The sequence below is a fragment of the Callorhinus ursinus genome, unplaced genomic scaffold (assembly GCF_003265705.2).
Source record: "Callorhinus ursinus isolate GAN/ISIS: 27379988/994484 unplaced genomic scaffold, GSC_fseal_2.0 scaffold1081, whole genome shotgun sequence".
Classification (NCBI taxonomy): domain Eukaryota; kingdom Metazoa; phylum Chordata; class Mammalia; order Carnivora; family Otariidae; genus Callorhinus; species Callorhinus ursinus.
Genome location: NW_027398136.1, coordinates 1 through 13,466, shown reverse-complemented (window position 1 = coordinate 13,466; position 13,466 = coordinate 1). Strand labels below are relative to the sequence as shown.

Below are 13,466 nucleotides of genomic sequence, written 5' to 3'. Positions count from 1 at the left end.
GGGGTGGCTGCATACTAACACAACTTGGTAGTTTTTATTGTCTAGGACAATGGTCACAGACCACAAAGACTCGGGAAGACCCATTGCTTGGGCCCAACAAGAGACAATACTCTCCCTCGCAGTTCAGAGTCCTCTGGGCTGTAAGGGGACAGGCTTTTCTTACGTGGCTCTGGTAGAAGGTCCATGACTGTACTCAGTACCAGAAGAGCCACAGCTGAGCCTACTTATGTGGGGGTGGGTGGATAAGGTGGCCATCCTCATTTCCATTACTTGCGTGCAACCCTGAAGACCCGGATGTGGATGGCCGAGTTGTTGCAGATGCGGGTCAGCGGCTCTCGTGTATCAGTCTCTGGTTCCAGCTCATCGACAAGCTCCACGGTGGAGGCATTGGCAGCCACCTGCAAGGACCCGAAGCTGCCTGCCTGAAGCTGTAGGACAATGCTGATGGCATGGTTGATGGTCAGGCCCAAGCCATGAATGTAGATCTCACTGCATGAATTCTGACCCCGAGCCCCTCCGTCCAGAAGCTTTTGGCAGTGGGCCAACTGGGCCTTAAAGTCAGTCTTCATGTTGACATAAATGTCACTGGGCCTCCGGGGCAGGCGGTGGGGGAGCCGCTTCCGAAGGGTATACTCCCCCGGGTCCAGCTCAGCCTCGACGGCCCCGCGGGGCTCTCGGTTTTCCGCCATGCTGTGTGCCACTCTACAGTCCAAGTCCCCTTCCCGAGCACGTGGCCCGCTCCGGGCCAAGCCACTCAAGCGCTGCGCCCACCCGCTCGGACTGAGCGCGCGGCGCCGGACACGCAGGGCCGAAGAAGAGAAGAAAAGCCGTGCGTCGGAGAATCACGAGACTGCGGCCGCCCTTACGTCTTGGGGATCCTGAAAGATAATAATTTTTTTAATGGAAAATATCCAGCATTGGCAAGGACATGGAGAAAGAGTAACTCTTGCACATTGTGATAGGAATGTAAAATGAGGCAACTTCTGTGGAAAACAGTTCAGCCCAAATGTGGAAACAACCCAAATATCCATCAATGGATGAATAGATAAACAAACTTGTATATACCTACCATGGAATATTATTCAGCCTTAAAAAGCAATGAAGTTCTGACCCAAATGAATGCCTGAGCCTCAAAAAATCATGCTAAGTGAAAGAAGTCAGGCACAAAAGGCCCTATATGGTCCTGTATTGTAGGATTCCTTTTATATGAAGTACCCCAAATAGACAAGCCGATATATGCAGAACAGAGATTGCTAGGGAACGGGAGAAAGGGGAAATAAGTGAGTGACTGATTACAGTAGGAGGCATTTTCTGGGGTGATTAAGAATTTTTGAGGGGCACCTGAGTGGCTCAGTCGTCAAGCGTCTGCCTTCGGCTCAGGTCATGATCCCAAGGTCCTGGGATCGAGTCCCGCATCGGGCTCCCTGCTCCACGGGAAGCCTGCTTCTCCCTCTCCCACTCCCCCTGCTTGTGTTCCCTCTCTCGCTGTGTCTCTCTCTGTCAAATAAATAAATCTTTAAAGAAAAAGAATTTTTGAAACTAGAGAGGTGGTTGCATAATATTGTAAATACACTGAAGCCACCGAGTTGTACTCTTCAAAATGATTAAATGTATGTTATGTGAATTTCAACTCAAACAAAAAAGAAGCTGAGCTTTTGGCCTCTGGAGTCCAAACTACTAACTCCAAAGTCACTGTTTTCCTTGAAGGCTGGCTAGGTGGGGAAGAGGGTGGTGATGGGAGGTGGGGCGGGAGGGGTGCCAACATGAATTAGGGTAGGGCAGCAGAAGCAGGGAGTGGGAGGGACCTGGGTTAGTTTGCGGGACCCAGAACCCCGGGGTAGGAGGCTGGCTGCTGCGGGGACTGGTGGTGGTGGTGGTGCAGGGGAGGCCCAGAGGCTGGGGGGAACAGGGCTGGACGGGCTCTGGCTGAGTCAGAGTGGCCTCCGCTGCCATGATGGTTTCGCACAGACTTTGGCTGGAGGGTAAGGGCTAGGGTAGAGGGCAGGCTGAGGTCTCTCTATGTCACCACTTCTCCTTCCTGTCCTGCAGATGTTGAACCTCTTTGTGGCCGTGATCATGGACAATTTTGAGTACTTTACATGGGACTCTTCCATCCTAGGGCCTCACCACCTGGACGAGTTCATCTGGGTCTGGGCTGAGTACGACCCGGCCGCGTGGTGAGTGGCCCCCGTGCTCCGTGTTCCTCAGGGTGGTCTGTGCCACGGATCTCGGGAGAGGGCTGGGTGGCTTCAGACCTGTGTCATGTGGCACAGGTTTTGTCAAACCCCCTCAGGTTTTGGTGGGGTCCGCAGAGGGTGGTGCCAGGTCCCCTTCTAGGTGGCACGCTCCTTCTCATGCCCACAGTGCTCTTACACAGCTCCCTCGGCTGAGAAATGCTCTGTGAGACCCTTAGTCCAGCGCTTAGGAGGTTCCAAGGGGTCTGTGAGGATCAGGTCTCTTGCCAAATGGGAGTGTACTGTCTTCTCACAGGTCTGTCACATGAGGGGTGTGGAGGGCTCAAGGGAGAGGGTGTGGACACAGTAGGAGGGCCTTCCCTTGGGGCCTCACCATCCTCATGAAGCTTGGAGACCTTCATGAGAGAAATGACATTCTTCCCGCCGATGGGCTCAGGCCTCTCCCTCTCTGCCATCTCTTGGGAACAGGAGCCAACATGCACCTCTGTGTCCCCAGCCCAGGCTGCAAATAGCGGGTGCTTGGTGAACTTCCACTGAAATTAAAGGAGCTACCAGGAAGGGTCTAGTATGTTGAAGTCCCTTTGGTCATGGTGGGAAAGGGTTTTTGTGTTGCGTTAAGTGAGGGGTAGTTTGTTTCCAGACAGAGCAAGTATGTCATGAGGGGACTGGCTTGGGTTAGAAGGGTGTTCCGTGATCTATTGGAGAGTCCTGCACACCGAGGACACATACTCTTATCCTCCGGGCTACCAAAGCAGCATAGACTCACCATCTGCCCATTTGTCTGTTCCTTCATCACTCGCTTCTTCACTTGCTTATTCATTCATTCACTCTCTCAGGCGGATACTTGAGTAGTTATTCAGGGCATGCTCTCTGCAAGGCCAACACAGGACATGGAGGGGCCAAGAGACCTGGCTGCTGGGGAAGGCACAGGCCTGCTCATCGCCTCGATCATGGTGAGCGCTCAGCAGACATGAATGTGAATGAACAGTGCATCAGTAAATGGATGGGCATCCATCCCTTCCCATACTCGAAGGGAATGGGAAGACTGTGAAGATGGGGTGTAGCCACTTCCCACCTCCTCTCTCCGAGGCTCCCAGCCTGCCCATGTCCCCCTCGCACAGCTCTGTGTTTGGTCACCCCTTTCGTGGTAGAGGCCTGGAGGAGATGGTCAGTGTCATCGTGGGGAGGACCCTACTGCCCACAGTTTTTCCCTAAATTGGAGCTCAGCAAGGGGATTGCTCCAGAGCTCTCTGACCCTCAAGCCCCTGGGAGCTTGGCTGGGCTCCCCCACCCTCCTCTCATCCAGCCTTCCTGGAGCCCCTACCCCATCATGTGAGGATCCAGAAGAGGCTGTAGGAGACCCTTCCCAGGCTGGGCAAGTCCTGAAACCACTGGTAGCACCAGCAACCCTAGGGCATTTCCATTCCTGTAGTGTCTCTGGGTGTTTTCCATTGTAGTGAAAATTGAATAATTTTCACACAGTGCAGAATAAGCATGGCGTTTATTTATGTTTCATGGTGTAGGTGACCATTTTTGTGGCCTCGGAGAGTCCTGTCATTTTGCTGATGTGTCAGCACATCGGCCATGCAGTGCGCAGTCTCATTCTGGCTCAGGGGTAGGTGTGGGTTCTCTGGTCAGGAGGGCCCAGTCAGGTCACAGAGCAGGAGAGACTCCAAGTGAGGCAGGCTTGAGGCTCATTCTAGGAGGGTCATCTGCAATGTGGTCTCAAGAGATGCTGCTGTTTCTGGGCACAATTTTTCTAGTATATGTGCTGCCGAAGGGAACACTGGGCACGTTGTTTCGAAATGGTGTGTTGCAGGGAAGCAGAGATGCTGTGTGGGTAGTATGTCCATATGTGCAGGATAAAGGCAAGTCAGTGCAGGCCTGTGAGAGGGGAGGACTTCCCCCAAATCTTTATGAACTTTAGACCCAGGGCTTCCCCTAGTCCAGCCACAGGTGGAGCAGAATTTGGACATACAGGAAATGGACTTGGGCCAGATGTGGTTTTGTGATGGTGCACAGGGGGCTCAGACACTTTCCCAAATCCAGAGTTCTGAAAATGGGGCCTCTGGAAGGCAGGGGCTGTTGGGAGTGGAGTAAAGAAAGTGCTGTGGAAGAGTAGACAACAAATATAAGTGTCACCCCGGAGGTGGCATGTGTGAAATAGCACACAAGACCATGGTCCAAAAGTAGCAAAAATGTGACCCGCAACTAACACTCAGACTTGCTGCTCCCACATGTGGCCTGGGCTGAAAACATAGCCTGCCTCCAGATGGCAGGGGATAGGGGAAGGCCCAGCAGAGGCAGCTGAGGATACTGAGTCCTGGGCACAGGACCGAGGGTGCTTTGAGCCCTTCCTAGCCTCCGTGGAATATATAGGGATGTGGTCCACCTTATATCCCAGGTGGCCACTCTGCTGTCTCCTCGTTCTTGGAGAGACTTAAAGAACAACAAAACTTTGTGAAATTTCCCAAGCTTTCATATGTGTGTATGGCTCTGTGGGTGTGTGCACAAGTGTACACACGTGTGTGTGTTACATATGTGCATGGGTGTGTTTGTGTGCACATGTGGCATGCATGCATGCATGTTTGCAGCAGACATACATGTGTGCATGTACGTACACACACATGGTTTGTGTGTACGCGTACGAATGTGCACAGGTGATTGTGCAAATGTGAGTGCAGTGCATGTGTGTGAATGTGTAGCAGGCATACATGTGTGCAAGTGCACACATGCACATAGTTTGTGTGTATGCATACGAGCGTGCACACGTGATTGTGTGCAAATGTGAGTGCAGTGCATGTGTGTGCTGTGTGTGCTTGTGTGCACGTGTGTGTGAATGTGCAGCAGACATACATGTGTACATGTGCACACACCCACATGGTTTGCGTGTAAACGTACGCACGTGCACACGTGATTGTGTGCAGATGTGTGAGTGCAGTGCATGTTTGCACGTGTGTGTGAATGCACATGTGCATATGTGTACACGGGCATGCATGCTCGTGGGTGCACATGTGTGTGAACGCAGGTGTGTATGGGTATGTATGTGCACATATGCGTGCACACATGCCTGCTGTGGGGAGATGAAGAAGGCGTGGGGTTGTTGCTTTCTGGTGCCACCTTCTCCCATCTTCCCCGTTGCCTCACTTGGTGAAGGGTAGAGTCGAGAGGAGAATCACAATCACACCTGTAAGCGATCTGTCTACCCATCTTTGTGTTCATCCATTTGCCCAGTCAACATTCCTGAGCATCCGCCGTGTGCTGGGGACCAGGGGTGTGTAGGTGAAGCAAGGACGTGCTCTTGGGATGCTGAGTCCAGTGGGACTGTGGGAGAACAGAGGAACCATAGTGTGAGCCCGGGGTGTTTGAGGAGGGAGAAACCCCATCTGGCCAGTGAGTCAGAGGAGGTGGCATTTGAGCCAAACTGAAGAGGGCAGGATGGATTGAGCTCTAGAGAAGAGGTTGGGGCCGCGCCTGTAGGGAAGGGGGTTTGATTGTGTCTGATGGAGGGGAGAGAACGCATTGCAAAGGGGCTGGAAGGGCGGCTGGTACAGGTTGAGAAGATCTTGAAATTTGGGATAAACAAGGAGCTTTGACTTTGCTTTATAGACAGCGAGGACAGTTTTTTGCATTGCAGTGACAGTATGGTGCCCCCACTTTCCATCTGGTGCCGTCTGATAGTTTCAATGGTGGAAGAGAGAAGATGAGCCAGAGAACAGGCCGTGAATTGGGTTGGGTGATTATTGGGGCTGGGGGCTTCACCATGCTTCCAGACGCTTCGTCATGATCCTTTAGGTCCAGTGAGTTAGCAAGCACCTTGGGTGAGGCCACAGTGGGGCTTCCTCTTTCTTCCCCCTTTTGCAGAAGTCACTTGGAGCTGACTGGAGAGGAAAGAGAAACGTCGGTGTTGGCCAGGATGCCCACCCTGGGACTAGGGTGTCCTTAGCCGGGCCAGCAGACTCCAGGAGATGCAGGAGGTAGAGACGGTCAGGAGAGCCAGGCGTGGGGTCTCCGGAACTCAGGGAGCGAAAGCAGGGGCTGCCAGAGAGGGTGGGCGAACAAGACCCGGGGGAAGGCGGACCAGTGGTTCCAGTGCGTGCACAGTGGGGGCTTGTGACAGGGGCCAGCGCTGGTTCTGTATGGTGTGCCTCCTGCCCGCGTCAGGCTCTGGAAATGGTCTTGGGATTGCCCTGCCTCCCGGGGCTTTCTGAGCCCCAGGATTCCCTGCAGGGAGCTGCCTGTGCAGCCGCCGGGCTCCTCTTCCTGTCGCAGGCCGGGTGGGTGGGCGGGACGGGCTCATCGTGCCTTGGTTGCCATAACCTGTGACATTTCCTTTCCAGTTGCCGGGTTCATTGTAAGGATACGTACAGTTTGTTGCGTTGTATTGCGCCACCCGTCGGCTTAGGGAAGAACTGCCCTCGTAGGTTGGCCTACAAGGTTTGCAACTTCAGAGCCTCCCTTCGACATACTCTTCCCTGCCCGAAATGCAAACACAACGCAAACTCCCTGCCTGGTTTGGGAATGAGGACACCTCACCTCTCTTTCCTCCTGCCCTGCCCCGCCCCGCACTCCAACCTCCTGGAGGCTCTGGTCCCCCATCTGATCTCCCGACCACTCCCGCTGGCTGGGGAGAGGCCACCTTCTGAGGCAGTGTACATGAAGCTTGCTGGCTGGGCCTGGAGGGCAGGGGTCGGCTGCTGGGTGGGAGCTGGGGGCCAGGCCCTGCCTGTGCCCGAGGAAACAGCTGTCTTTCCGGCTTTGCCTCCAGGCTCTCCAGGGTGGGCTAATGGTCAGACAGGCTGGAGGCCAAGGGCCCCAGAGGAGGAGCGCATGGGCACAAGCAGACCAGGAGGAGTGGCCCCTCCCAGTCTGAAGAGCCTGACAACCGAGGGGTTTCTGGTCCCCGAGCAAGGCGCAGACAGAGGCAATGGAGGCCCAACGATGGGCCCTCCTGCTTCACCTCTGGATCGATCCACTCAGCCAAGGCTGGGAACCCTGGGAGGAGGGCCAGGCCCTGGGGCAGCTGTGCCTGCCAGGAAAAAGCTGTCCCCTTTCTCTCCTGGCTGGCCTGAACCCGACCTCGTCTCTGGGACCCCAAGCAGGTCCCATAGGCAGGTGTCCCCAGGGGTGGAGTTGAGGCTGTAGGCCTGGTGGCCTGTCTACCTCGGGAGACACAGTCATCGGCCCCCAGACACCTCCCTGGATCCGCAGCCTTGTCCCGTGTGTTGGGGTCAGCCCTGTCCCTGGTGTGGACAGGAGGGTTCAAGAGTGGCTCCAAGCCACACCTCACCCCAGCTGCCCACCCGCCCCTGCCCTGTCCACCCCCCCACCTGTCTTCCATTTCCTGCCCAGCCCTGACTCCCCGCAGCAGCCCCGCCCTGGGCAGCCTCAGGCATCTCTGGGCTTGGAGCAGGACTCACCAGTCAAGTTTGTCTCTAGAGCCTCGGGGCTCCCCCAGCTCTAGTTTTCTGGCTTGTTGTAGAGTTTTCACAACTTCTTTAGCCTCTAGGCTAACTTGGAAGCAAATTGAGCATTCTGGAAAGCTATGTTTCTGCCGTGGTTCTCAGGCCGGCCTCATCAGTCACATAATTCTGTCTGCCGGCTCTCCTGGCATGGTGAAACAGCTCTTCTGATTTGGCATTATCTGTGGTTTCTAAAAGTGTAAAATCAGAAGTTGACAACCCAAAGCCGCCCCAATGCAGCCCTTCCTCATCCCTCCATTTTCATTAGCTCAGATGTCACCCCTGGCCACTGCCATGCGTGGGGCTGGAGTGTGGAGGTGAGGCTGGGAGGGGCAAGGAGGGGATCAAGTCAAGCAGAGAAGTCCCTCATTTTACGTATTTTGACTTTTGGCATGTAATCTGATGCTAGTTAACTGGATCTGTTTTTTTGTCTCTTTCCTCCCCCCACCCCCTCCCGCCGCACCCCTTCCTGTGGACCCCACCCTGCCTCTGCCTCTCTGGGCTGGGTCTCCAGTGGGCGCATCAGTTACAATAACATGTTTGAGATGCTGAAACACATGTCCCCACCCCTGGGGGTGGGGGAGAATTGCCCTGCTCGAGTTGCATACAAGGTAGACCCCGACCCTGCACCCCGAGGCTGGCTGTGCTGGGGCTGGTCTCCCGTCTCCTCTCAGGGCTTGTCCATCTGTCTGTCTGCCGCTCTGCTGTCTCACTGTTTCTCCCTTTTCTCTGCTCCAGCCATGTCCTCTACCTTCCCAGACAGAGGGACACAGATACCATGATGGTATCTGCACCCGCCCCTTGTGCCCGCAGATCTGCCCCCTCTGAGAGCCCCTGAGAGGCTCAGGAAGACGGAGCCGGAGCCCTCCACCTGCCTTTTTTCCTTCCCTTCTCTTCCCCGGAAATGAGGGGACAGACCATCTTTTTGACAGAAGCTGTTTTTGTTCCGGGCTCAGAACTGCACTCAGCTTCTCTGTCCCATAAGCACCTGATGAGGATGGAGGTATCCAGCCCTTTGGGTCTGAGCCTGGGGTAATAGGGGCCTGCAGGGCCTCTGGCACTTCTGAGGAACCCCCACTCAGCTCTGCACATGCAGAACTTCCCCAGGTCTGTGCTACTGTCAGCCTGGGGAGGGAGCATCCCCAGGGCTTTGTAAGTTCCACAGCGGGAAGCAGGCACTGTGGCATTAAGAAGGAAAAGATGCCAGGGAGAGGCGTTCTGCTGTCATTCCTGGGGTTTCAGAGACTGCTGCAGGGTAAGGACAGGTAGTCCCATGCTCCCTCCATCGCTGAGGAGCCCAGGAGGCTGAGAAGCAAGGAGAGGGTAAACTGAAGGACATCTCCAGGCCTCCCTCCTTGGGGGGCTAGCAGGTCACATGGCCCAGGCCCAAGCCTGCTCCCTCCTGCCCCATGTGCCCTTTGGTGTGTAGGCACCTGCCATCCCTCCAGCACCACCCCCCACCCGTTGTCCCGCACCGAGAGCCCTCCTGCAGCTCCCATTGCTCCCAGAAAACAGAGCCAGCCTGAGTCGTGCGGCTCCACCAGCATGTGTCTGGAGCCTCTCTGCCACCGTCCTCTATCTGAGCAAGATTCCCAGCAGAGCTTTCCTTTCTCTGGTTCTATCCGTGCTGTCTGTCTCTGTGCCCTCAATCTGGGCCTGCCTCTGTCACCTGGCTCAGCACAGCCTTTGGAAGGTAAGTGGCTCCTTCAGGCCATCGGCAGATGCCTCTGCTGTCCTTCTCAGCCCTCCCCTGCCTGGCGTGCATGTTGCGCCTGCCAGAGGCTGCATGCAAGACTGTAGCTTTGTTCGCAAGAAGGAGAGTTCTGTCCACACTGATACCTGGGGCCAGGCTGGGCATGCAGAGCTCTGATGGGCTAGCCTTTAGGGCCCCTCCCCAGCTGTGCTGGCCAGTTCCAAGGTTCTGGTCATGAATAGGCCAGGGGAGGTCTCAGGGTGGGTAGGAATGGATGGGCTTGGGGAGCTGGGGAGGGTCCAGGAGATGCTCTGAGTGCTATGACAAGGAGGTCCTAGGCCCAGGGCAGAGATGCCTGTCTGTTTACCCTGGCCTTGTCCTTCTGCCGCTTCCTGAGATCCCTGCCCTTCTAGGGCCTGGACAGGCAGAGGAGAGCCTCTGGTGAAGGTGCCGTGGACAGAGCTCTCTTCTCTTGGAAATCACCTGCTTGCTCCCCCTTCAGGCTGGTACCCGACTTCCTGACTTCCCTGGAGAGGAATCCCTCTACCTCTCCTCCTGCCATCGGTGCTGGTCTACAGGGACACTGTGCTCTGGAAAGCTGATTTTCCTGGTGTGCATCACAAAGGTGATATGTGAGGTCCTGGTACTGCGATTGGATGTGCCAGGTGGGGCTTCACCAGCATTCAGGGGGGCAGAGTCTGGGCTGGTATCTCTAGCCACCCAGTCTCTACTAGGCCGAGGATTGGATCTAGGGCTCAGACACTAAGGGCTGGGCTGGGGTCCCTCCCTAGAGGGGAAGAGAGGCTGCTCTGTCATGGGATGTGGGCGTGGCAGAGGACAGGCACAACCCGGGGAGGGGCCCTGTGCCCCCTTGTCTAGCTCTGTCTTATGGTAGACGACAAGAGAGCGTTGAGAGAAGACAGGTGGGTCACGGTGCCCCTAGGGCTCTACCTGGTCAGCTAGGTGACCTCCCAGGCTGAGACCGTGCCAGACAAACCAAGGGTACTTTTCTTCCTGGACATCACCTAAGTTCTCAGAGCCTCAGGCTCTGGGCAGCTGCTGATTATACCCGGAGGTCTGTGGTACAGACACACATCTGTCTCCTGCTGTTCTGTCCTTGAAAAATGAGGAGAGGAAAGGGGCTGTTCACCTGATGCGGAAACAGGGAGCAAAGCAGCAGGGCACTGCCCCCAGTCTGGTCCGAAGTACTTTTACTCCTGTGCAATGGCCCTGAGCCTCTCCCTACCAGCCTCCACTCTGGCCCTGTGCAGTACCATCTGTTCTGGGTCCTTCTGACTGGAAGGTGCTGGCTGCTTCTTCCAGCCCCCTGACTGGGCGGTGAGAGGCAGAAGCCTTCCTGGGGTGAAGGGATGCCTCACTGGGAGTGGGAGCTCAGATCTGTGTTCTTGGCTAACCCGCCCCTTGTCCAGTGCTCCAGGCTGCTGGTGGATGAGATGACGTTGGGCAGAGCTGTAAGGACAGGGATCTTCCCTCCTGTCTATGGGCCATCCCAGGGTGCCTCGCCTCTGTTCTGCAGCCCAGATCCCTCCCTCTTCAGCCCAGGCCCCATGCCCCTTATTCAAGCCTTGGGTAGGGTTCCTTCTGGCTAAGCATGTGCCTGTTCTTTCAGAGGGATCCAGGCTTCTGGCTTGGTGCTATGCTACAATATTTACCTGGACTTCTATTTTTCTGCAGCTAGGATAAGGAGGGACTGCTCCAATGGGGGGGGGGTGGTCCAAGGGTGAGTGTGAATGCTGGCAAGACTCCCAGCCACCCAACTTTGCCTGGGCGCCTGAAGAAGCCACCCCCAGGAGGCAAAGCCCAGCCTCTAGGGTCCTCCAGCACCTTGTAGTCCTTTGGTGGAGGGACCCTGGTAGGCCTGGCCCTGACCTGCTCCCCTTGTCTCTAGCTCCTGGTTCGCATGAACATGCCCATCTCCAATGAGGACATGACCGTCCACTTCACGTCCACGCTGATGGCCCTCATTCGGACTGCACTGGAGATCGAGCTGGCTCCGGGTGAGCAAGGCAGCATCTGGGGAGGGCACCAAGCCAGGACCGGGCAGTCTCACTCCAGAGCCACCCCCAGGTGGGTGTGCAGGGAAGGGGGGTGAGGAGGCTTGTCTGGAGACGACCAAGGACAGCTGCTCATGACGCCTCTGTTGGGCACTGACCTTACCCCCTGATAACCGCCCTGCCTTTGAGCATTGTAGTGATCCCATTTTCATGTGCGGGAGCTGAGGTGCAGGTTAAATGACCTGTCCAGGTTACCCAGAGCATGTGACGGCAGAACATAGGTTCACATGAGGTAGCACCCTTCCAGGGTGCAGCGTCTGTGTGCCTTCTGTCCACTCCCCGTAGTGACCCCGGGTCCTGTCAGGTCCTCTCCTGAGCTATCTGATAGTACTGCATAGCCTGTGCCAAATCTAGGAGAGAATAAACCTCCAGTGTATCATTTCCACCTTCACCCTCCTGTGAAAATTAGAAAAATTAGAGCCACCAGAGGGGATCTGCACTGTCTCTGCCCCCACACCACCCTCCTGGCTGCACTCGAGCCCTTGAGCTCAGCCATTTCGTTTGTAGCGGATGAGTCAAGGCCAGTCCCATACTCTGCCCCCCTTGCACTCTAGGTCCCATTCTCATCATCTACCCAAAGATGTCATGCCAGAAATTCTGCACCCTGCTTCTTGCCCTGTCAGTTTTTCCTCCCTTTTGGATTCTTTGTATCAACATATAAACAAACTATGATCTCTCCCATCTTTAAAAGGTTTTCTGCTCCCTCCATTGACTTCCCTATGTTTATTCTTCCCCTCCTCGCGAACAACTCCTTGAGAGACTGGTCTGTATTGTCTGTCTGGTCTCTCTTGTTAGGTCTGCAGGTGGGTTTCCACTGCAATGTTGCTGGAGTCGCTCTTGCTGAGCTGTTCAGTGACTTCCGTGTGCTCGGTCCTCATTTTACCTAATCCACAGCTCAGCCTTTCCTCCGTGGCCGCGTCCGCCCGCAGCTCAGCCTTTCCTCCCTGGTCATGTCCGCCCGCGGCTCAGCCCTTCCTCCATGGTCGTGTCCGCCTGCGGCTCAGCCCTTCCTCCATGGTCGTGTCCTTCTTTTTGAATCCCTTTGATGTTTCCTGTTCTGTTTTCTCATGTCTCCCATCCTCTGAATGTCACTGTGCCCCTCAGACTGTTCCCTTTGCCACGTTTGTCATTCCACCTATTTTCATGGCTCTAATTACAGGGAATTCCAACTTTGTGTTTTTAGTGCAGGCCTCCTCCTGAACTCCAGACCTGCATTCTGCATTCTCATATGAATTTTTACTATCTCCACTTGGAGGCCCAGGAAGCATTCCAAAGTTCACTTGCCCAAACTTGATCGCCACGAGTTCCCCATGATCTTTCCCATCTCCATCAGTGGAAACTCTGTTCTTCCAGTTAGTCACTCAAGACAAAAACCTCAGGAGTCATTCTTACCTCCTATTTCTTTCTTTCTTTTTTTTTTAAATCCTTTCCCAGTTTTGATCCATATATGATCTCTTGTCATATCTCTTGACTCCACCTTCATAATATACCAGAATATGATCACTTCTTTGTCCTCTCCCATTGCTAGCTCCTGGTCCAAGCCCCTCTCTCTTTGGTCTTGACTCGATTCTTAGAGTAGCTTCCTGACTGGTCTGCCTCTGTTCTTGTCTGCCTGCAACAGAACAGCTAGAATGATCATGTTAAAAACCAAACCAATAAAATTAATAAACCTCTGGCTAGACCAATCTGAAAAAGAAATAGAAATAAACAATATAAGGAATGAAAGAGAGAACACCACTACAGGTCCTGCTGCCATTAAATGGATAACAAGGAAATTTTATGAACAACTTTCTGTCAATAACTTCAACAACTTAAATGAAATGGAAAAATTCCTTGACACCAAATATCAAGCTCATTCAAGAATGGATAACCTGAATGGGTTAAAAAAAGGAAGAGAGAATCTGAGTAGCACTATAGTTATTAAAGAAATTAAATTATAGTTAAAAGCCTTCCAACAAAGAAAATCCCCAGCCCAGTTAGCTCCATAAATGAGGTTCACCAAACATTTAAGGGGCAACTAATACCAGCTCTATATAAACTC

At 54.4% G+C, this 13,466-nt stretch overlaps 2 protein-coding genes across 2 annotated transcripts; one reads left to right on the top strand and one right to left on the bottom strand.

The window, feature by feature from the left end:
- Positions 1-160: 160 nt before the first annotated feature.
- Positions 161-696, bottom strand: LOC112814503 (ribonuclease P protein subunit p20-like). The gene has a single exon (XM_025860056.2). The coding sequence runs from the start codon at positions 687-689 to the stop codon at positions 267-269; it is 423 nt and encodes a 140-aa protein (XP_025715841.2). The 5' UTR covers positions 690-696; the 3' UTR covers positions 161-266.
- Positions 697-2,049: 1,353 nt separating this feature from the next.
- Positions 2,050-12,269, top strand: LOC141372107 (voltage-dependent N-type calcium channel subunit alpha-1B-like). The gene is made up of 4 exons (XM_073890587.1): positions 2,050-2,177; positions 8,172-8,268; positions 11,260-11,368; positions 12,229-12,269. The coding sequence occupies exons 1-4, from the start codon at positions 2,050-2,052 to the stop codon at positions 12,267-12,269; spliced, it is 375 nt and encodes a 124-aa protein (XP_073746688.1).
- The last annotated feature ends 1,197 nt before the right edge of the window (positions 12,270-13,466 follow it).

Bases quoted from the DNA above. Each gene is read 5' to 3' on its own strand.
- LOC141372107 (XM_073890587.1), top strand. From the start codon at position 2,050: ATGTTGAACCTCTTTGTGGCCGTGATCATGGACAATTTTGAGTACTTT. The intron at 2,178-8,171 runs GTGAGTGGCCCC...CTGGGTCTCCAG, and splicing joins GAGTACGACCCGGCCGCGTG to TGGGCGCATCAGTTACAATA. The intron at 8,269-11,259 runs GTAGACCCCGAC...CCTTGTCTCTAG, and splicing joins CTGCTCGAGTTGCATACAAG to CTCCTGGTTCGCATGAACAT.
- LOC112814503 (XM_025860056.2), bottom strand. From the start codon at position 689: ATGGCGGAAAACCGAGAGCCCCGCGGGGCCGTCGAGGCTGAGCTGGAC.